Consider the following 21425-nt stretch of genomic DNA (forward strand, 5'->3'; position numbering starts at 1 on the left):
AGAATATAAATGATTATTATAAATGATTCTCTGGGTCCAGGGTGACGCCTGGGAAGCTGTGTCTGTCAAGCAGCCCAGGTGCTTCCAATGCAGGTAGTTTGCGGCCCTCGTTCTGGTGGGGGGGGGGGGGTGTGGAGCCCAAGGTCGGGGCTGGCCCCTGGCCCCTTGGCTTCTCACTGGCCAGGAGGCCTCCAGTAAGGGCACAAGACTCTGCAGGAGGGAGCCCCGGCCCCCAGCCTGAAGAGCTGCCTGCAGGGAGGGCGGGAGCGGGCTGGCCCCCAAGGCACTGCGGTTGGCGCAGGACAAGCCCTGCGGGGGCCAGGCGATGCAGACCCGGAACCGGAGCCGTCAGGGTGGCTCCCGGGAGGCGGCAGTTCTTGGGGGAGGCAGGCGCTGAGTGGAAGGAACGTGTGTGGGCACAGGCTGGGGAGGGGGCGGTGAGACCCAGCCGGGGGCGTTCAGGAGCCCTGGGTGGCTGGAGGTAAGTCGGGGGACCCTGGAATTTCTGAGACAGAACAAGCCAGTGCCCAGTAGTGATTTGCTGGTTTTCTGAAATCGAGGCGGCGTTGGCTTGCAGGAGTGCTGGACGGGTTGAAGGAGAAACAGGCCAGGAGGACGGTGCGGGGCAAGATGGCGGGTGGGCTGGCAGAGAAGGTCAGGACAGAGCCCCCCTTACCCCAGGGAGGGGGGGCGGGGCCAGGCCACTCGGAGGGCGGGCTAGGGGGCCATGTAGCGTGCGGGTAAGGGGGGACTGTGGAGCCAGCTGCCACTTAATGGCCAAGTCCTTGAACCCTCTGTGCCTTGGTTTCCCCATCCGCAAAATGAGAACGTATTGCGGTGACGAGTCACTCACGGAGGGGCTGTTTAGTTCTGCAGACACCGTGTAACCCACCTGTGCGGGGGCCAGACAGTGGAACGAGGCAAGGAACAAAGCCAAAAACAGGTTTGCTAGGAAAGGAGAGGAGGAGGAGGGGAAAACGCCAGGCGGCGGCAAGAGTGAATCTTGTTCGCGTATCAGGGGAATAAGCTGATTTGATGGGCGGCAGCTGGCGGGAGGGCCCCCTGGCCATTCTGGAGGCTAAGGACGTGCATCTGAGGAAACGAGTTTGTTTTTACGGATCCCCCGGGAAGCCACGAGGCTTCGCTGTGGCGGACGGGCTGTCCTTCCACCCGCACCTCCTCTGGAGATCAGCCAGGGCCCGCTTCCTCATCAGAATTTCCCACCGGCTACCTCACGGGCTCATTGGGACGATCACACGCGTAAAGTGCCGACGGCTGTCTGCAGACAAGGTGAGTGCTCTGTGTCCACGTCGGCTGCCGGGGCTGTCCTTTCTGTCATTGCTATGCTGGGGAGGAAGAGACGGGACCACAGATGGGGTACCTGTTTGGGGGTGGGGTTTGATTTGAGGCCCGTGTGAACCCAGAGATTGGCAGGGGTGACCGAGGAAGAGGCTGAGTGAGGTGGGTCAGACTGGGAGTTTGGGGCCAGAGCCGGCCCTCCAACCTTGGGAAGTGTTTCTGCCCCTGCGAGAGAGACGGATGCCCTGACCTGCTCCCAGGAGAGTCCTGGCTTGATTCAGTTGCAGCTGAAGCTTTACAAGCATGAATTCTCACCCTCCCAGCTGCCTGGGAGGTAAGACCATGCGCCCATTTTGCAGATACTGAGAGACGTTAATGGACAGGCTCTTTTTTCTTTTTCTTTCTTTCTTTCCCTTTTTTTTTTTTTTAAACAGATGTTGGCCATCTGTACGTCTTTGGAGAAATGTCTGTTTAGAAGTTCTGTCCGTTTTTTTTTTTTTTTTTGATTGGGTTGTTTGGTTTTGGTTTTGATATTGAGCTATATGAGCTGCTTGTATATTTTGGAAATTAATCCCTTGTCAGTCTCATCGTTTGCAAATACTTTCTCCTATTCCATAGGTTATCTTTTCGTTTTGTTTATGGTTTCCTTTGCTGTGCAAAAGTGTTTGATTTTAATTAGGTCCCATTTGTTTATTTTTGTTTTTATTTCCATTACTCCAGGAGACAGATCCAAAAAAATGTTGTTGCAATTTATGTCAAAGAGTGTTCTGCCTATGTTTTCCTATGGGAGTTTTATAGTATCTGGTCTTATATTTAGGTCTTTAATCCATTTTGAGTTTGTTTTTGTATATGGTGTTAGAGAATTTCCTTTTTTGTGTGTATATATTAATTGAAGTATAGTCAGTTACAATATTGTGTCAATTTCTGGTGCACAGCATAATGCTTCAGTCATACATGAACATACGTATATTTGTTTTCATATTCTTTTTCACCATAAGTTACTACAATATACTGAATATAGTTCCCTGGGCTATACAGTATGAACTTGTTTATCTATTTTATATATATTTTAGTATCTGTAAATCTTGAACTCCCAATTTATATCCCGTCCCACCCCTTTCCCCTGCTGGTAACCCTAAGTTTGTTTTCTATGCCTGTGAGTCTGTTTCTATTTTGTAAATGAGTTCATTTGTCTTTTTTTTTTTTTTTAAGATTCCACATATAAGTGATATCACATGGTATTTTTCTCTTTCTGGCTTACTTCACTTAGAATGACATTCCTCGGGTCCATCCATGTTGCTGCAAATGGCATTGTTTTATTTTTTATGGCTGAGTAGTATTCCATTGTATAAATATACCACAACTTTTTTATCCAGTCATCTGTCGATGGATGTTTAGGTTCTTTCCATTTCTTGGCTATTGTAAATAATGCTGCTATGAACATTGGGGTGCATGTATCTTTTTGAATTAAGGTTCCCTCTGGATAGATGCCCAGGAGTGGGATTGCTGTATCATATGGTAAGTCTGTTTTTAGTCTTTTGAGGAACCTCCATACCAGTTTCCATAATGGCTGCATCAAACTACATTCCCACCAACAGTGTAGGAAGGTTCCCTTTTCTCCACACCCTCTCCAGCATTTATTGTTTGTGGACTTATGAATGATGGCCATTCTGACTGGTGTGAGGTGATACCTCATTGTAGTTTTGATTTGCATTTCTCTGATAATTAATGATATTGAGCATTTTTTCATGTGCCTATTGGCCATTTCTATGTCTTCACTGGAGAATTGCTCATTTAAGTCTTCTGCCCATTTTTGGATTGGGTTGTTTATTTTTTTGTTGTTAAGTTGTATAAGCTGTTTATATATTCTGGAAATTAAGCCCTTGTCAGTCTCATCTTTTGCAAATATTTTCTCCCATTCCGTAGGTTGTCTTTTTGTTTTGCTTATGGTTTCCTTTGCTGTGCAGAAGCTTATACGTTTAATTAGGTCCCATAGTTTATTTTTGCTTTTATTTCTGTTGCTTGGGTAGACTGCCCTAGGAGAACATTGCTAAGATTTATGTTGGATAATGTTTTGCCTATATTTTCTTCTAAGAGGTTTATAGTGTCTTGACTTAGGTTTAACTCTTTAAGCCATTTTGAATTTATTTTTGTGTGTGCTGTGAGGGAGTAGTCTAATTTCATTGATTTACATGCAGCTGTCCAGTTTTCCCAACACCATTTGCTGAAGAGGCTGTCTTTACTCCATTGTATGTTCTTGCCTCCTTTATCAAAGATTAATTGACCAAAAGTTTGTGGGTTTATTTCTGGGCTCTCTATTCTGTTCCATTGGTCCATATGTCTGGTTTTGTACCAATATGACACTGTTTTGATTACTGTAGCTCTGCAGTATTGTCTGAAGTCTGGGAGGGTTATTCCTCCAGCTTCATTCTTTTTCTTCAGTATTGCTTTGACAATTCTGGGTCTTTTGTGATTCCATATAAATTTTAGGATGGTTTGTTCTACTTCTGTGAAAAATGTCCTGGGTAATTTGATAGGGATTGCATTAAATCTGTAGATCGCTTTGGGCAGTATGGCAATTTTAACAATATGAAAAATATATATATTAATTCTTCTAATCCAAGAACATGGGATATTTTTCCATTTCTTTAAATCATCTTTAATTTCCTTCGTCAGTGCTTTGTAGTTCCCCATGTATAAGTCTTTCACATCCTTGGTCAGGTTTATTCCTAAGGATTTTATTTTTTTGGAAGCATTTTTACAGGGATTGTTTTTCCTTTCCTTTTCTGAAATATTTCATTGTTAGTGTGAAGAGATGCAACTGGCTTTTGTGTGCTAACCTTGTATCCTGCTACCTTGCTGAATTCTTTTACCAGCTCTAGTACCTTCTGTGTGGAGCCTTTAGGGTTTTCTGTGTATAGTATCATGTCATCTGCGTATAATGACAATTTTACCTCTTCTCTTCCAATTTGGACCCCATTTATTTCTTTTCCTTGTCTAATTGCTATGGCTGGGACTTCCACTACTATATTGAATAGAGGTGCTGAGAGTGAGCATCCTTGTCTTGTTCTAGATTTTAGGGGGAAGGCGTTCAGCCTTTCACAGTTGAGTACTATGCTGGCTGTAGATTTGTGATAAACAGCTTTTATTAGTTGAGATGTGTTCCCTCTAAACCCACTTTGGTGAGAGTTTTGATCATAAATGGGTGTTGAATTTTATCAAATGCTTTTTCTGTGTCTATTGAGAGGATCATGTCATTTTTGTCCTTTCTCTTGTTGATGCGGTGTAACACGTTGATTGATTTGCATATGTTGAACAGTCCTTGTATCCTTGGGATGAAGCCAACTTGATCATGGTGTATGATCTTTTTTATGCATTGTTGGATTCTGTTTGCTAATATTTTGTTCAGGAGAGAATTTTCTAATTTCAGTCTTTCACAGATAGTTGTCCAGTCTTCCCAGCACTGCATGTTGAAGAGACTGTCTTTCCCCCATTGTGCATCTTTGCCTCCTTTGTCATAGCTTAATTGACCATAAGTGCGAGGGTTATTAATTTCTGGACTTTTCTATCCTGTTTCATTGATCTGTGTGTGTTTTTGCGCCAGTACCATACTGTTTTTTAAAAAAGCAATGTTTAATTCACTATCAATACACGATGAAGATTTAAATTTGTACCATTTGTTTATAGTAAAAGTGATCGATGAGCACAGTGTGGCTTTTTTGATGAACCAGACATTTCAGTCCTGACTTACGGATGACAGTTGCAGACCTGTCATTACCAGCACAAAATTTGATTCTCTCTATATTTTTTGTTGGAGAACACATGTCTTTGCTGGAACTGATTGATAAACCCTGAGTTTTAAAAATAAAAAGAGAGAGATCAAAGCAGAGATAGAAACTCTATCCTCTATCCTGTGTCTCCTTTCCAGTTAGTGTATGTGAGTTCAAGGTTGTAAACTCATCATTCTGGAATCTAGAGCCTGCAGTCAAATCCAATTTACTTCATAGTCTATGTTTTTTATACTTGCAATTTTTAAAAAATTGAAAGATTTTACTTAAAAATCTGAATTTCTGGTTCCTCTTAAAATTTCTGAGGATCTGGCAATACTAGGGCCATATTCCTACCTGTGACTCCCTTTTTTTTTAGTTTTATTAGGTAAAATTGATACAATTTGACAGTACATATATAGTACATGTAAATACATATGTATAATAAACTGTACATTTAATTTACATATATGTACTGTTCATAGTTTCTAAGAAATTAGAGCTTTAGATTTTTAAACTTACACAGTTAACAAAGGAATAAAGCCAATCACAAAATAAGAATCAACAGAATGCAGTAATTCAGTCATAAAGGACAGTCAGATGTGCTCACACATATTCAAGAAATCAATCATCTAAGTTATAAATAATAAGTAGTTCATTTGTGTTCTTTTTTTAGATTCCACATGTAAGTGATGTCTTATAGCATTTTTCTTTCTCTTTCTGGCTTACTTCACTTAGAAGGACCATCTCCAGGTCCATCCATGTTGCTGCAAATGGCATTATTTTATTCTTTTTTACGGCTTGGTAGTATTCCATTGTATACATATACCACATCTTCCTTATCCAGCCATCTGTTTAGACACTTGGGCTGCTTCCATGTCTTGGCTGTTGTGAATAGTGCTGCTGTGAACAGTGGGGTGCATGTGTCTTCCTGAATTATATTTTTCTCTGGGTATATGCCCAGGAGTGGGATTGCTGGATCATATGCTAAGTCTATTTTCAGTTTTCTAAGGAACCTCCATACTGTTCTCCACAGTGGCTGCACCAATTCACATTCCCACCAGCAGTGTAGGAGGGTTCCCTGTTCTCCACACCCTCTCCCACATTTATCATTTGTAGACTTTTGAATGATGGCCATTCCGACTGGTGTGAGGTGTTATCTCACTGTAGTTTGATTTGCATTTCTCTAACAATTAGTGATGTTGAGCATCTTTTCATGTGCCTGTTGGCCATCTGCATGTCTTCTTTGGAGAGATGTCTGTAGATCTTCTGCCCATTTTTTGATTGGGTTGCTTGTTTTTTTGTTATTAAGCTATATGAGCTGTTTGTATATTTTGGAAATTTGTCCCTTGTCAGTCGCATCATTTGCAAATATTTTCTCCCATTCTGTAGGTTGTCTTTTTGTTTTGTTGATGGTATCCTTAGCTGCACAAAAGCTTTTAAGTTGAATTAGATCCCATTTGTTTATTTTTGCTTTTGTTTCCATGACTCCAGGAGCTGGTTCCAAAAATATGTTGCTGTGATTTTTGTCTGAGAGTGTCCTGCCTGTGTTTTCCTCTAGGAGTTTTGTATCTAGTCTTGTGTTTAAGTCTTTAATCCATTTTGAGTTTATTTTTGTACACGGTGTTAGAGAATGTTCTGATTTCAGTCTTTTACAGGTAGCCGTCCAGTTTTCCCAGCACCACTTACAGAAGAGACTGTCTTTTCTCCATTGTATATTCTTGCCTCCCTTGTCATAGGTTAATTGACCATAAGTGCATGGGTTTATTTCTGGAGTTTCCATCCTGTTCCATTGATTTATGTGTCTGTTTTTGTGCCAGTATCATATTGTTTTGATTACTGTAGCTTTGTTGTATAATCTGAAGTCAGGGAGCCTGATTCCTTCAGCTCCGTTCTTTCTCAAGATCGTTTTGGCTATTCAGGGTCTTTTGTGTTTCCATAGTAAATTTTAACATTTTTTTTGTTCCAGCTGTGTGAAAAATGTCATTGATAATTTGATAGGAATTGCACTGAATCTGTGTATTGCCTTGGGTAGCATGGCCATTTTAACCATATTGATTCTTCCAAGCCAAGAACACAGTATCTCTTTCCTTCTGTTTAGGCTGTCTTCCATGTCTCTCCTCAGTGACTTACAGTTTTCAGAGTACAGTTAATGTGTTGTAGCACACTGATTGATTTGTGGCTATTGAAAAATCTTTGCATTCCTGGAATAAATCTCACTTGATCATGGTGTCTGAGCCCTTTAATGTGTTGTTGGATTCAATTTGCTAGTATTTTGTTGAGGACTTCTGCATCTACGTTCAGCAGTGATATTGGCCTGTAATTTTCTTTTTGTGTGGTATCTTTGTCTGGTTTTGGTATCAGGGTGGCTCATGGAGTGAATTTGGAATTGTTAGAGTGAACTTGGAAGTGTTCCTTCCTCTGTAATTTTTGGGAAAAGTTTCAGAAGGGTAGGTGGTAATTCTTCTCTACAGGATTGGTAAAATCAGTTTGTGAAGCCACCTGGTCGTGGACTTTTGTTTGTTGGGAGTTTTTAAATAACTGACCTAATTTCAGCACTAGTAATTGGTCTATTCATTTTCCTGTCTCTCTCTGGTTCCATCTTGGGAGGTTGTGCCTTTCTAAGAAACTGTCCATTTCTTCTGCATCGTCTGTTCCACTGGGGCATAGTTGCTTGTTAATAGTCTCCGGTGGGCCTTTGTATTTCTGCGGTGTCTCCTGTGACTTACCCTTTTCTGTTTCTTATTTTATTGATTCACACACTCTCCTTGTTTTTCCTTGATGGGTCTGGCCAAGGTGTATCAATTTTGTTGATCTTTTCAAAGAACTGACTTTTAGTTTCATTAATCTTTTCTAGTCTCTATTTCATTTGCTTCTGCTCTAATCTTTACAGTTTCCTTCCTTCTACTAACTTTGGGTTTCATTTGTTCTTTCTCTCATTGCTTTAGGTGTAAGGTTAGGTTGTTTATTTGAGATTTTTCTTGTCTCCTGAGGTAAGCTTGCGTTACTATGAACTTCCCTCTTAGAACAGCTTTTGCTGGTCCCACAGGTTTTGGATCATCGTGTTCTTGTTTTCATTTGTCTTGCTTTCATTTGATTTCCTCTTTGGTTTCTTCCATCATCCGTTGGTTGTTTGGCAGCATGTTGTTTAGCCGCCACATGTTTGTGTTTTTTGCAGGGCTTTTTTTTTTTTTTTTTTTTTTTTTTGGTAGTTGATTTCTAATCATATAGCACTGTGGTCAGAGAAGATGCTTGATATGATTTCAATTTTCTTAAGTTGACCGAGGCTTGCTGTGTGGGCCAGCATGTGGTCTATCCTAGAGAATGTCCCACGTGCACCTGAGAAGACTGTGTTCTGCTGCTTTCAGATGGGATGCTCCGTCCATCTGGTCTAATGTGTCATTTACGGCCTGTATTTTCTTACTGATTTTCTGTCTGGGTGATCTGTCCATAGATGGAAGTGGGGTGTTAAGGTCCCCCAATATTACTGCGTTACTATGTCCCCATTTATGTGTGTTAACAGTTGCCTTATGTCCTGAGGGGCCCCTCTGTTGGGGGCGTGTATATTTACAATTGTTACAGCCTCTTCTTGGATTGATTCCCTTGAGCATTATGCAGTGTCCTTCTTTTGTCTCTTACAACAGTCTTTATTTTAAAGCCTCTTTTGTCTGACATAAGTATTTTGTCTGACTCCAGCTTGCTTTTGGTTTCTATTTGCATGGAGTATCTCTTCCCGTCCCCTCACTTCCAGCCTGTGTGTGTCTCTAGCTGTGAAGCGGGCCTCTTGCAGACACAGCATGCACGCGGGTCTTGTTTCTGTGTCCATTCAGCCAGCCTGCGTCTGCGTCTTTTGGTTGGAGCGTTGACTCCCTTTGCATTTAAGGTAATCATCAATGAGTGTGTTCTTATTGCCATTTTCATTGCTTTGGCTTTGTTTTTGTGGGTCTTTTCCCCCTTTCTTCTTTTGTCCTGTTCTCTTGTGCTTTGATGGCTTATCTTTAGCATTACGTTTGGATTCCTCTTTCTTTTTTGTGTGTATTTTCATTACAGAATTCTGGTTTTGCGGTTGCCATGGGGCTCTGGTATAGAAGTCTCTCTATACACGTGGTTGGTTTAAGTTGCTGACCTCTTAATTTCAAATGCATTTTAGACGCCCTGCAGTCATGCTCTCCGCCTCTCACCTTCGCTGGTTTTGATATCGTATTTTTCCATCTAATTGTTCTGTGTGTCCTTTAACCTCTTACTGTGGATACAGATGACTTTACCACTTTAACGTCCCTCTTGGTTTGTGTGTGGATGGTCCCCTACCTTTACCATCTGTCTGCCTTTACTGGTCAGCTTTTCCATTTTGTAACTTTCTCATTTCCAGTCATGGTCTTTTCTACCTAGAGAAATTCATGTAGCATTGGTTGTACAGGTTTGGTGGTGCTGAATTCTTTTGCTTCTCCATGAAGCTTTTGATTTCTCCATCAAGTCTGAACGAGAGCCCTGCTGGGCAGAGCAGTCTTGGGTGTAGGTTTTCCCCTCTCACCACTTTAAATATATCGTGCTACTCCCTTCCGGCCTGCAGAGTTTCTGCTGAGAAATCAGCTGTCAGCTTATGGGAGCTCCCTTGTATAGTATTTGTTGCTTTTCACTCGTTGTGTTTAATATTTTCTCCTTATCTTTAATTTTCGTCAATTTGATGACTTTGTGCCCCGGTGTGGTCCTCTCTGGGTTAATCCTGTGTGGGACTCTCTGTGCTTCCTGGACTTGGGTGACCGTTTCCTCTCCCAAGTTAGGGGAGTTTTCAGCTATTATTTCTTCAAATATTTTCTCAGATCCTCTCTCTCTTCTCCCTCCGGCCAGGACCCCTATAATGTGAATATTAGGGCACTTCACGTTGTCCCGGAGTTCCCTTAAAATTATCCTCATTTCTTTTCATTCTTTTTTCTGTTCTGCAGTGATGACCTCCACTGCTCTGTCTTCAAGCTCACTGATCTGTTCTTCTGCCTCATTTAACCTACGCTTGGTTCCTTCTAGTGTGTTATTTGTTTCAGTTACTGTTTCTTCAACTGTTTGGTTCTTTATATTTCCAACTCTTCGCTAACAACTGCTGACTTCTTGCTCTGTGCGTCCATTCTCCTCCCAAGTTCTCTGATCATCTTCACGACCATTACTGTGAATTCTTTCTCAGGTAGATTGCCCATCTCCTCATCGTTCAGTTCTTCTTGTGGGATTTTATCTCATTCCTTTGCCTGGAACATTTTCCTCTGCTGCCTCAGTCTGTCCAGATTTCTATTTTTATTTCTAGTGTGCGGTGGGTCAGTTACATTTCTCGACCTTGGAAAAGGACTCTGTAGATGACGTCCTATGTGTCCCAGCAGGGCAGTCCCCTCTTGTCACACAAGGGCCAGGGGCCAGCTGGTCCCAGGGTAGAGTCTGGCCTGTGTTTGTGGACTCATTCCACAGGCTGTAGGTTGTCTTCTTGCTTCTGGTGCCCACCCCGTGGTGGGTGAAGCTGGACTAGAGGCTTGTACAGGTCTCCTGGCCGGAGGGGCTGGGGCCTGCCCACTGGTGGGTGGAGCTGGTCCTGGCCCTCTGGTGGGCAGGGTCCTGTCGAGAGGCAGCTGTGGGCTCAGGAAGTCTTTACGCAGCTCGTCTGCTGAGGGACGGGGCTGTGTTCCCGCCCACTCAGGTGTCCCCTGAGATGGCCTAGCATCTAGGCCCCCATGCTGTTGGGTGGGACCAGGTCTTGGTGCTAATGATCCAAACACGATGTCAGCTTCCAGGAAAATTCATGTGACTGACTACTCCCCAAACCCGGAACTTCCGCCACCAGCTTATATGCCGCCAGGCTGAGGCACAGCTGGCCCCACCTCCCCAGGAGACCCTCCAAGACCAGCAGGCAGGTCTGGCCCAGGCTCCTATGAAGTCACTGCTCCGGCCCTTGGTCCTGGTGCGTGTGACACTTTGCGTGCACTCTCTAAGAATGAAGTCTCTGTTTCCCCCAGACCTGTGGCGCTCCTGCAAGTAAGCCCCATTGGCCTTCAAAGCCAAATGCTCTGGGGGCTCCTGCTCCCTGTGCCGGACCCCCAGGCTGGGGAGCCTGACGTGGGCTTAGAACTGTCGGTCCTGTGGGAGGGCCTCTGCCATGGGGTTCTTCTCCAGTTGGGTCACCACCGGAGGGGTACGAAACCCGATTCTATCATGAGCACGCCCCTCCTACAGTCCTGCTGTGGCTCCCTCTTCATGTCTCCAGTTGAAGATCTTTCCTGATAGGTTCCAGGCTTTTCTGTCAATGGCTGTTGAGCAGTCCGCTGTGGTTTTGCGGTGGTCGTGAGGGGAGGCGAGCTCGTGGTCCTCCTACTCTGCCATCTTGACCCCAAGCCCCTGCCAGCAGGCTCTTGTTCCGGCCACTGTGCCCTCCCCACGTGGGTCTCACCCCCCCTCCCGGGGGGGGTTTAGTGACACCTGCCCCCCCCCGGGGTTGGCCTAGTGCATCCGAATCTGGGGAGCGTGGGGGAGGGCCGAAGACAGACAGAAGGGCCTTTTGCTGATGGCACCCTGATCCTGGGCAGCGGGGGACACTGGCCTCCAGTCTCTTTGTGTTGGGTCTGGGAATCCCAAGGGCTGGGACAGGATCCCTGAAACGAAACTGGCACCTCTTTCTGCCAAGAGGTCTCCAAGTCCTCTGGGTTCCCATAGGACGGACGGCTGCTTCAGTGGAAAAAGGGCCGGAACCCTTGGCCCCCCACTTCCTCCTCCTCCCAGGTTGGGCCTCACACAGTCCCTGCCATACAAGCAGGCGGACTAGGGCTCCAGTGTCATCAGGGAGAGTGAAAGCCATTTGTTGGGGCAAAACGACCCTGGGAAACACACCAAGTGCAGGAGACAACCTTGCTCGCCTCTCGGAGGCGCGCGTTCTGCCCGGGTCTGCGGGGAGATGCGGAGATGCAGCTCGCAGGGCGGGAGGCCTAGTGGGGGGGGGGGGGTAACGCCTGTGAGAGACCGAGGGCGAGGCAGCAGGCCCGGTCAGCCACGGGCCGGGCTCCCGTCGGAGGAGCCCCGTCCCACCAGTGGCTGGGGCGCCGGGAAGGGCCTGGCGGCGGCCGCTGGAAACCTGTGTCCAGAGGCTGTCTGCTCACTGCACGCCTCAGGAGTTGTTTCTTGAAGGGCGGCCCCTCCACGGTCACGGATTTGTGGGCGCTGTGACTGCACGTGGCAGGGAGCCCACGCCATCCTTCCTTCCACGTGGGGAGGTCAGGGCTGTGCCTAAAAAGCAAACTTGCGCAGTTGGACTTGCCCGGTGCCAGCCACGCGACCCCCAGCCTGTGGGGCTGCACGCCGGGGGTTCCCAAGGCTGTTTGTGCCCCGCTTGTCCACACCGAGCAGCCGAGGCCTCGCGGTTCTTCCTCGCAGTGACATGAACCTGTCGCCCTCCTAGCCTCACTCGAGGCCCCGGCCCACTGGAGCGTGTTCCCCCACTGAAGCAGGCGGCCCGCCGCAAAGCGCCTCTGTGACAAAAGCCACCCCCTCCTGACTCGAGGAGGGCACCGTCCCGAGACTGCGCGCTCCCTCCCTGCGCTCAGTCCCGGGCCCCTCCTGGGATGCGGACGAGGCGGGCGGAAGCGGTAACGTGGTCGAGGCTGCCTGCTCTGCAGAGGTGGCCTGGGCCCCTTGCCAGGGACAGGGCAGTCTTGAGGAGGGGTCTGCTGGTGCTGAGGGCTGGCACGTGGAGTGCAAATCAAAAATGCAGATTCCCAGGGCCCCTCCTCAGACTCACCCTCAGACCCAAGTCGTGGCGTGGGACCTGGGACTCTGCATGTATCACCTCACTCCTGAGTGGAGCTGGTGCCTGCTGAGGCTGTCTTCAGGGATGGGGCCTGGGAGGGACCAGCCGCCTGGGAAAACCAACCCCAGCCCCCATGGGAGCTGAGGCGCTCAGAAACACAGAAGGGGGCGATTTGGGTTTGCACATTTTATTAAGATAATCAATTCTTAAATTATTTCTTTGTTAATCAGAAAGCATCTCTGTGGAGAGAACACGCAGTCTAGGTAGAGATAAAAATAGTCACTCTCCTCTCCTGAGCCCCCTCCTCCCCCCACAAGGGAGCCAAAGCCACAGCCTTTGCCTCAGCCTGGGGGGTGCTGCTGGGGGTGGGGGGCACCCTCCTACCCCGCTGGGGCCACTCAGGTCTGAGAAGCATTTCTGGAGCCACATCGAGGACTTCTGGGGCATTTGTCCCTGGCAGCCCCAGGCCATGGCCCCCGGTCCCCGCACATCCTGGTTCACCCCTGGGGACACAGGTCTCTCGCACCTTCACATTTGTGAGGTGAGCCCTGCAGCACTGGAGCAACCAGGGGCCTGAGCGAGGGCAGCTGGACCCCATGGCATCTCTTGAAGCTGCAGCTGGCCGGGAGCCTCAGGCAGGTGGCGGTAGTCATCTTCTGAGCTCTCAAAGCCTCCCCTTGGCACCTGGCTCGAGGTCTCTGACATTCCAGAGTCCTGTCCTGAAGGCGTCAATGGACAGAGGTTAGCAGGATGCCCTGGGAAGGAGGCTCTGGACACAGAGCTCGAAGGCCTCAGTGCAGACGGGCAGGGCCCTCCGTCTTCCACACGGAGGCTCAGGCCCTGGGACAGCTCAGGCAGGTCTCTTCCAGGCTGCACCCTCCCCACCCACCACCAGCAGCCCTGGCATGGGTGCGGGGCTGTCTCAGCCTCCTGGCCCACCATTCACCAGAGGTTGCTGGGCTAGGGCTCTGGGGGGGGGGGGGGGTCAAGCTGCACACGTGTGTCTGGAAGCAGCCCTCTCCAGGGACAACCAAAGCTGGGTCACCTCCGTCCTGCCAGTGCTCAGGGTGTCCCCCGCTTCAGGGGCAGCCTTCTCTTCAGGGCCCACTCACGTGCGCCCCAGCCCCTGGGACAGCCAGGCCCCTGCCGCCCGGCTGGGCGGGCATCCCGGCCGCCCTCCGCGGTGGCGGAGTCCATCCCCCGGGCGCCCGGGGTCAGAGCGCCGCGGGGCGCAGGAGGCCGGGCGCCGGGCGCAGCTGCAGCTGCACGCTGGCCGTGAACCAGCGGCGGGGCCGGCCCAGGCTCAGGTGCAGGGTGGTGCGGAAGGAGCGGCGGGCCAGCTTGGGGAAGATGATGGTGGTGCTGCGGAAGCGCAGGGCGCGGGGCCGCGGCTCCAGGGTCAGCTGGCTGCGGTAGCTGCGCCATGTGCAGTTGGGCGCCGCCACGATCGTCTCGCTGTAGGCCGTGACCGTGGGCACCGGCGCGAAGACGACCTTGTCCTGGAAGTGCTTCTCCGAGGCGTACTTGACCTCTGAGTTGCAGCTGGGAGGGGGGGGGAGGTGGACAGGGGTGAGCCCAGGGCCGCGTCACCATCCCGCACGGTCCGGGGGCAGCAGCACCCGGAACACGGACCCACCTGGGCTCTTCCGAAGTGCCGAGGCTCAAAGGTCAAAGAAGGGCTGAGGGGCCCAGCCAGGTTGGAGCAGACTCAAGTGACCCGGTCAAATAAATGCCCCCCGTGACCCTGGCCACATCCTGCACCGGATAATAATAGGCCACAAGAGGACATTTCGGGGCAATGGGCGGAATTTGACGGGGCAGTGGCGACGTTTCATCTTTAGCCGTCCCGATTTGGACAAGTGGCCTGTCATTACGGTAGAGGATGTCCCTGTTCTTAGGAGGGACACTAGCCGGAGTAGTTTAGAGGTTCAAGGTCACCAACTCACCAACCTCCTCAAATGCATCAGAAAAGATTTTCATTCATGAAGAATGAGAGATGGGCCGACATTTGAGCAAACGGGGCAAAAGGGAACAAACGGGCGACTCAGGCACGAGCGGCCTCTGCGCCCCCAGCTCATCACCCTGGCAGCAGATGCTCCGGGCTTGCAGGGCGAGGACGTCACCCGTCTGGTTCCCCGCCGCGTCCCACAGGTGCCCCACTTGGGAAGGGAAGCAGAAGCCCCAGAGTACAGGCAGATTATCAGAGGCCCCAGCCAGAGAGGGTGACAGCTAGGTTTTGTTTGCATTTTAAAACTAAGAAGAGTTTTGGTGGGGAAAAAATCGGTCCTGGGACCGTCCCTAGAGCAGGAGGGGCAGGAGGCAGGGGGGCCTCCCCCAGTGGCCGGTCCAGGCTGGCGTGGACACATCCATCCCGAGTCCTGTGGCCGCGTGGGCGAGCCCCGTAGAGCCTGGGCTGAACCTTCTGGAAGCCTGCTCCTCAGAAGCCCTCCAGGGAGGGCAGACGGCTGGAAGAAGGTCCCTGGTGGGGACGCCTTAACTCAGAAGTGCAGGTGCCACGTGGGAGGGCACCTAACAATGCACATTCAGGGCAACGTCCATGTAGTAAGGGGTGGAATTAGTCACATGGGATGCGGTGTTTGCAGGACCCTCGAGAGACACCTCAGTGGGAAAGGGGTTCCCTGTGAGCCCATGTGGTTCGGTTACAGACACCAAAAAAATCTGGCGGGGGGGGGTGCATTAGCTGTGTGAGTGGTTATGCTGATCATTCTGTGAGGTTGGATTTAAAAATCAGCCAGGTTGGGGGTGAAGGTCAGTGTGGAAATTTTCAGCTGAATGTGGGCCTGGGTTGGGGGGAAGGAGAAGGCCCCTTGGAGGCAGAGTCTCTTCCAATCATGCCTGTTCCTCCACAGGGAGCAACGCCCAGCCGGGCTGCCTGGAGGAAGGGGAACCTGCTAACCCACCCGGTCCCGCAGCCCTACTCACCGGATCTCATGTGTAGGTTCTGGGTTCACCTCAATGCTCTCCCCAAAGAACACAGGCAGTATCCGGGGCCTCATCTCACGCGCCGGGGTGCTCGGGGGGCCGGAAGGGGGCTGTGGGGAAAGCCAGGGCCATGGGGTTATGTGAGCGGCCTCAGGTCCCCGCTGGGCGCAAGGCTGCCCCACACCCTTCCAGCCCTGGCTCGGCCTGGGAGCCTGCTTTGTGGGGTCCGTTAAGGCGCCCCCCCACCAGCATCTCTCTGTGAAATGCAAGCACGATGATGTCCACGGCTCCCCGCCCACCCCCGCCTGCCCCCCAGTTCCCAGGCGTCTCGGTAAGGGGATGTGGTAATGACCCCTTTCAACACCGCTCAGCCCACTACAGAGCCCTGCACAACGGGGAGCCCAAGCCGCCCCGTTTGGTGGCACAGCACTTCCTGGCTCTACAAGGGGCTGAAAGCCACTCTCATCCTTAGAGAGGGGTCCCCACCTTTCTTGGTGCAGCTGGAAGCAACCGCCAGAGGGGGAGAGGGCTCCTGCCACACCTGTGCTGTGACACCTGCCGGAGGAGGGACACACAAGTGGGAGCGTCCTCAGGGAGGAGGGCGCGGGCACTGGGTTTTGTCTGCACAGCACCTGCCTCTGCTGGAAGCTGCATCGCGTCTCCCTGAGGAGGAGTGGTGTAGGCGTGGGCTTGTGACCCGCGCTGGGCCAATGAGAGCCCTGCCCAGGTTTTCTGTCAGAGTTAAGGGGAAAGCCACTGAGGTACCTGAACATGCGGTGGGGTTGGGGGAGCAACTTGCCACTCCTTGAGGAAAACCTACTCAGAAATGAAGCAACAGAGAGAGAGCAAGGGTCAAAGACGGAGAAAGAGCAGACCTTGCTAACACTGAGTGCCTGGATCAAGCCATGACTGAAGCCGACCTTCTGCTGTGAGGGCCAGCAAATCCACTGTGTGGCTCAAGACAGCTTGAGCCACCTTTCTGTTACCTGTAATCAGAAGGCTCTGGGCAAGGTGGGAAAAGACGCCATCTATAGGCCCCACAGAAAAAAAGCCCCTTCAGCTCTATGCAGGGAAAGTACTTCTGCACTCCCCCACCCCACCCGTCCCATAGCTCAGCTGCTGGGACGTTCCCTGGTCTGTTTTAAAATCTGCCCCTGAGAAAATACCTGCAAATGACACAACAAGGGATGAATTTCCAAAATACACGAAGAGCTCATACAGCTTAATATCAAAAAAAAAAAGGAAACCAATCAAAAAATGGGCAAAAGACCGACCTAGACATTTCTCCAAAGAAGACATCCAGATGGCCAACAAGCACAGGAAAAGATGCTCAACATCGCTAATTATTAGAGAAATGCAAATCAAAACTGCAATGAGGTAGCGCCTCAGACCAGGCAGAATGGCCACCATTAGAAAGTCTACAAATGATAAACGCTGGGGAGGGTGTGGACAAAACGGAACCCTCCTAGAATGCTGGTGGGAATGCAGTCTGGCGCAGCCACTATGGAAAACAGTATGGAGATACCTTTAAACACTTAGACTTACCACATATGATCCAGCAACCCCATCTCTGGGCATCTAGCCAGAGGGAACTCTAATGCGAGAAGATACATGCACCCCCGTGTTCACAGCAGCACTGTTTACATCAGCCAGGACGGGGAAGCCACCTGACTGTCCTCCGACAGATGACTGGCTAAAGAAGTTGTGGTGTATTTATTTATACAATGGAATACTACTCAGTGATAAAAAAGAATAAAACAGATGACTGGATAAAGAAGACATAGTATGCATGTGTATACACACACACACAGTGGTGTATATATAAATTATACACACAATGTAATATCACTTAGCCATAAACAAATGAAATACTGCCATTTGCAGCAACATGAATGAGATTATCATATTATGTGGAATCCAAAAAAGGTAAAACTTGTATATTTGTATTTACAAACCAGAAATAGACTCATGGACATAGGAAACAAACTATGATTACCAAAGGAGAAGTGGGGGAGGGGAAGCAGGAGTTTGGGATTAGCAGATACACCTTACTACATATAAAATAGACAGACAAGGACCTACTTAATGTGCAGCACAGGGAACTGTAATTTCTTATAAGCTATAGTGGAAAAGAATCTGAAACTATATGTACGTGTAACTAAATCGCTTTGCTGTGCACTTGAAACTAACATTGTAAATCAACTATACTTCAATTAAAACTAAACCTTAAAAAATAGTCTGTCCCTTAAGTTCCACACCCTGTGGCAACAGAAAGTCAGGGACCCCCACCCCCAGTTCTCCCCTCAGGGAAGGGGATGGAGATCCCCCAGCGGAGGCGGGGGGGGGGTCATCTTCACCCCAGACTCAGCCCTGTGGGCCTCTTCTCCCCTCCCCCATTGTCCCTAGAAAAATCCCCATCACCTAAGTGTCCTGCAGTGACACTGAACCCCCGGGAGGGCCCAGAAACACAAGCGTTTCAAAGGGGAACTCTGACACGTGACAGGACTAGGAGCCTCTCCAGGCCCTTCCAGAGCAGCGCCTGGCAGTCCCCTCAGCATCCCCCGTGCCTTCCTCCCGGATTCACCCCGTCTCTTCAGTCAGAAACGCTCTGACCCCGCCTACAAACGCCTGACACACGTCACCTCCCGGCCAAGGATGTCACTGCCAGTGTGAGACCCTTCAGAGCCTTCTCTGCCCTTGGATCCATCATTCAAGATGGTGGCCCCTCGGCCCGCCTGAAACACCCCCCGTGCCTCCCACGGTAGCCCACGCGGGCCCCCACATCACGGTCGGCTACGACAGACACGTAAGAGCCAGAAAGAAACCTCCGCTGTGTGACACCACGGTGGCTCGGGGATGTGTGTTACCCATCGCAGTGCAACTGGCCCGCGCTAGGACAGCCGCGGTCCCACACAAGGCCACTCGCTGCTGTGGCTACACACACTCACACTGGTGCTCAGTCAGCGCAGGGGACGTGGCTGGGGGTCCCTCATTCACACTGCGGTTACTGTGGTAGCAGAGAAGACAGTCTCCTACCGTGGAGCTTGCTGCCTGAACCCCTAGTCAGACAATCCCACAAGCAGAGTACAAGTCCAGCTGTGGTGGACTGTAATCACCGAGGGCCTCTAGAGGGGGCGGTCTGACCATCAGGCAATGAAGGAGGGCCTCCTTGGGGAGGTGACATGAGACGGGATCCGAAGGGTGAAGAGGAGTTAGCTGTGGTCCTATAGGTCACACGGCCTGCACTTAAACACATCCTGGAACCCCACCCCACCAGGCACCGGGGTCACCTGCTGGGCCTGTCAGACCCGTGGGAGACAGACAAGGTCACGCCACATCCCATGCTCCGGGGCCGCAGCCCTCGCTGTGTCCACTTTCCACTGACACTTGGCACTTTACTTAACCTTTCTTTAGAAACCAATTTATCTTCCTTTTTACTTCAGTACCTACCTTAGCCCCGTCCTAGGCAAGCCGATCCCTGAAGTCCTGGGGTTTTATGGAAAACACACTCATAAATCTCACCACTCAGGGGGAGTTCCATGCCTCTCCCAAAACCCCACGCTCTGGGGACACTTGCTCTAAGGCTGCGCCGTCCAGGCGGTGCCCCTAGCTGCACGGGGTGGTTTCAACTTAATTTCATTAAAATAGAGCGAATGAAGACGCCCGCTCCTCAGTCACACCGGCCCCACTTCAGAGGCTCAGGGGCCGCGTGCAGTCGGGGCTACGCTACACATCAATGCCGATCTAGAACATTCCCACCGCCGCAGGCCGTTCTACGGGACAGTGCTGCTCTAAGGGACACTCATTTCACTTGTTTTCCGGAGGGTCCCGAGATATAGGAGCGAGGGCTCAGCCTGCAGCCCAGCCCCGGACCCCACAGGCTGGACAGGTGGGGAATCAAACTCAGACCAAGTCCTGCCTGTTCAACTGAGAGGTCCCCTACATCTGTCCCGGCCCTGCCAGGCCCTCCTCGTCCCCCCCGGATGAGGACAGATCCCAGCGGCCGATGCTTCATGAGCTCTAACTGCACAGTGGGCACCCCACGCACCCATTCATCCCACCCTGAGAGGGAGCTGCTATAGCACCCCCACTTCATAGATGCTGAAACAGAGGCCCAGAGTGGCTAAGGAACTTGCCTGAGGCCACACAGCGAGGAAGAGGCAGAGCTGGGATCTGACCCCAGGCAGTCTGGCCCCAGCGTCTGTGCCCTCACCCAGGACTGACACCGCAGCCCGAGGCCTGTCTGAGCACCTCCTGCTCGGAGCAAGCTTGTCTTCCCCCACGGGCCTCTGCGCACCTCCCTCTCACCCGCTGTGGCCACGCCCCAGGCTGCCTCTGTGCCTTGGCTTATGCTGTTCCCTGTACCGGGAATGTCCTTCCCACTCCTCCTCACTTGGTCCAGTGTGACTCCCACCAGCTCCCTGTCTCCCCGGCTGTCCTCCTCGGGGTCCCTGGAGCTCCTGCCCGCTGGCTTCCATTGCTGCGACTCCTCTGTGTGTCCGTCCTCCACAGACCAGAAGCCCCTTAAGGTTCAGGACCCAATGACGTCTCTGGCCCCAGGGCCTGGCACCTCACAGACCCTGTGCCGTCCAATGGCAGACCTCGCGGGCAAAGCAGCACCCTGCCCCCCGACCTGTGAGCCCCCAGACCAGGCCCCTGCCTGTCTTCAAATCTGCTATCAGCCTAGGGTCACCACGGCCCCTCCTCAGCTGATTACAATGTCCCCAGAACAGGGGCCGAGGAAGGACCACAGGAAGAAAAGATTTGAGACTCGGAGAAAGAGGGGGTTCCCCAAAGGCCCCCAGCAGTTGTCTTCAGGGTGGCCCCATCTCTCCCTGCTGGGCGTGGCAGGTGGAACAACGGCCCCAAAGATGTGCATGTCCTAATGCCCAGGGGTGTGCCCGTACATGGCTGAGGGGGCTCTGCAGGTGCAGTTAAGGACCTGGAGGTGGAGCGGCTGTCCTGGATTACCCAGTGGGCCCAACATCACTACGAGGGTCCTTATCAGTTGAAGAGAGAGGCAGGAGGGTCAGGGTCAGAGAGAAATTAAAGACATCGTGCTGCTGCCTTAAGGATGGAGGAAGGGGCCATAAGCCAAGGAATGTGGGCAACCTCTAGGTGGGGAAGAGGCAACGATCCTCCCCCCTAGAGCAGCTGGAAAGAACGCCTTGCCCAGATCCTTGATTTTAGCCCCTGAGGCCTATCTTAGGCTGCTAATCTCTAAAACTGTAACATGTTAAATTTGTGTTGTTCTAAGCCACTACGTGTGTGGCCCTTTGTGAGAGCAGTGACAGGAAGCTAATACACAGTGTGATCCAGGCCAACAACTCCCCTCTCAGGGCTGCAGCCTCCTGGTCCCCAAAGTGGGGTTAGGGCACCCGCCTCCCAGGCTGCAGTGATGACCAGTGATTCAAAGTGTGTAAATGTGTGCGACGGTGGATTATGAGTGCTGTTCCCAAGGGCTCAAGGGCTAGGGAGCCCTCTCCGGAGAGAAGTACCATCTACACCCTTTTTAAATCTTAAGACAACCCTGCTCCTCCCGCTTCCAGAAGAAATCACACATCATTTCAAGAGATTTAAATTTAAAAAAATATATAGTGACAAGATTTAGGCACTTTTGGTGTCCTCTGTGGCTCTGTTAA

At 50.5% G+C, this 21425-nt stretch overlaps 1 protein-coding gene across 5 annotated transcripts in view; it reads right to left on the minus strand.

Annotated features, from left to right (window-relative positions):
* Nucleotides 1-13011: 13011 nt before the first annotated feature.
* The window catches only part of LOC106728837 (refilin-A), a 234102-nt gene continuing 225688 nt past the window's right edge, over nucleotides 13012-21425 (minus strand). For 4 of the 5 annotated variants that reach the window (XM_032471295.1, XM_032471297.1, XM_032471298.1 and 1 more), the window contains 3 exons: nucleotides 16270-16338; nucleotides 15784-15893; nucleotides 13012-14382 (listed from right to left, as the gene is read on the minus strand). In XM_032471295.1, coding sequence (XP_032327186.1) covers nucleotides 14055-14382; nucleotides 15784-15893; nucleotides 16270-16338 — 507 coding nt within the window. In that variant the 3' untranslated portion in view covers nucleotides 13012-14054. The remainder of the gene's footprint in view (nucleotides 14383-15783; nucleotides 15894-16269; nucleotides 16339-21425) is intronic. The other variant, XM_032471299.1, reaches the window with a different exon arrangement.

Source organism: Camelus ferus, chromosome 32 (genome assembly GCF_009834535.1).
Source record: "Camelus ferus isolate YT-003-E chromosome 32, BCGSAC_Cfer_1.0, whole genome shotgun sequence".
Lineage (NCBI taxonomy): Eukaryota > Metazoa > Chordata > Mammalia > Artiodactyla > Camelidae > Camelus > Camelus ferus.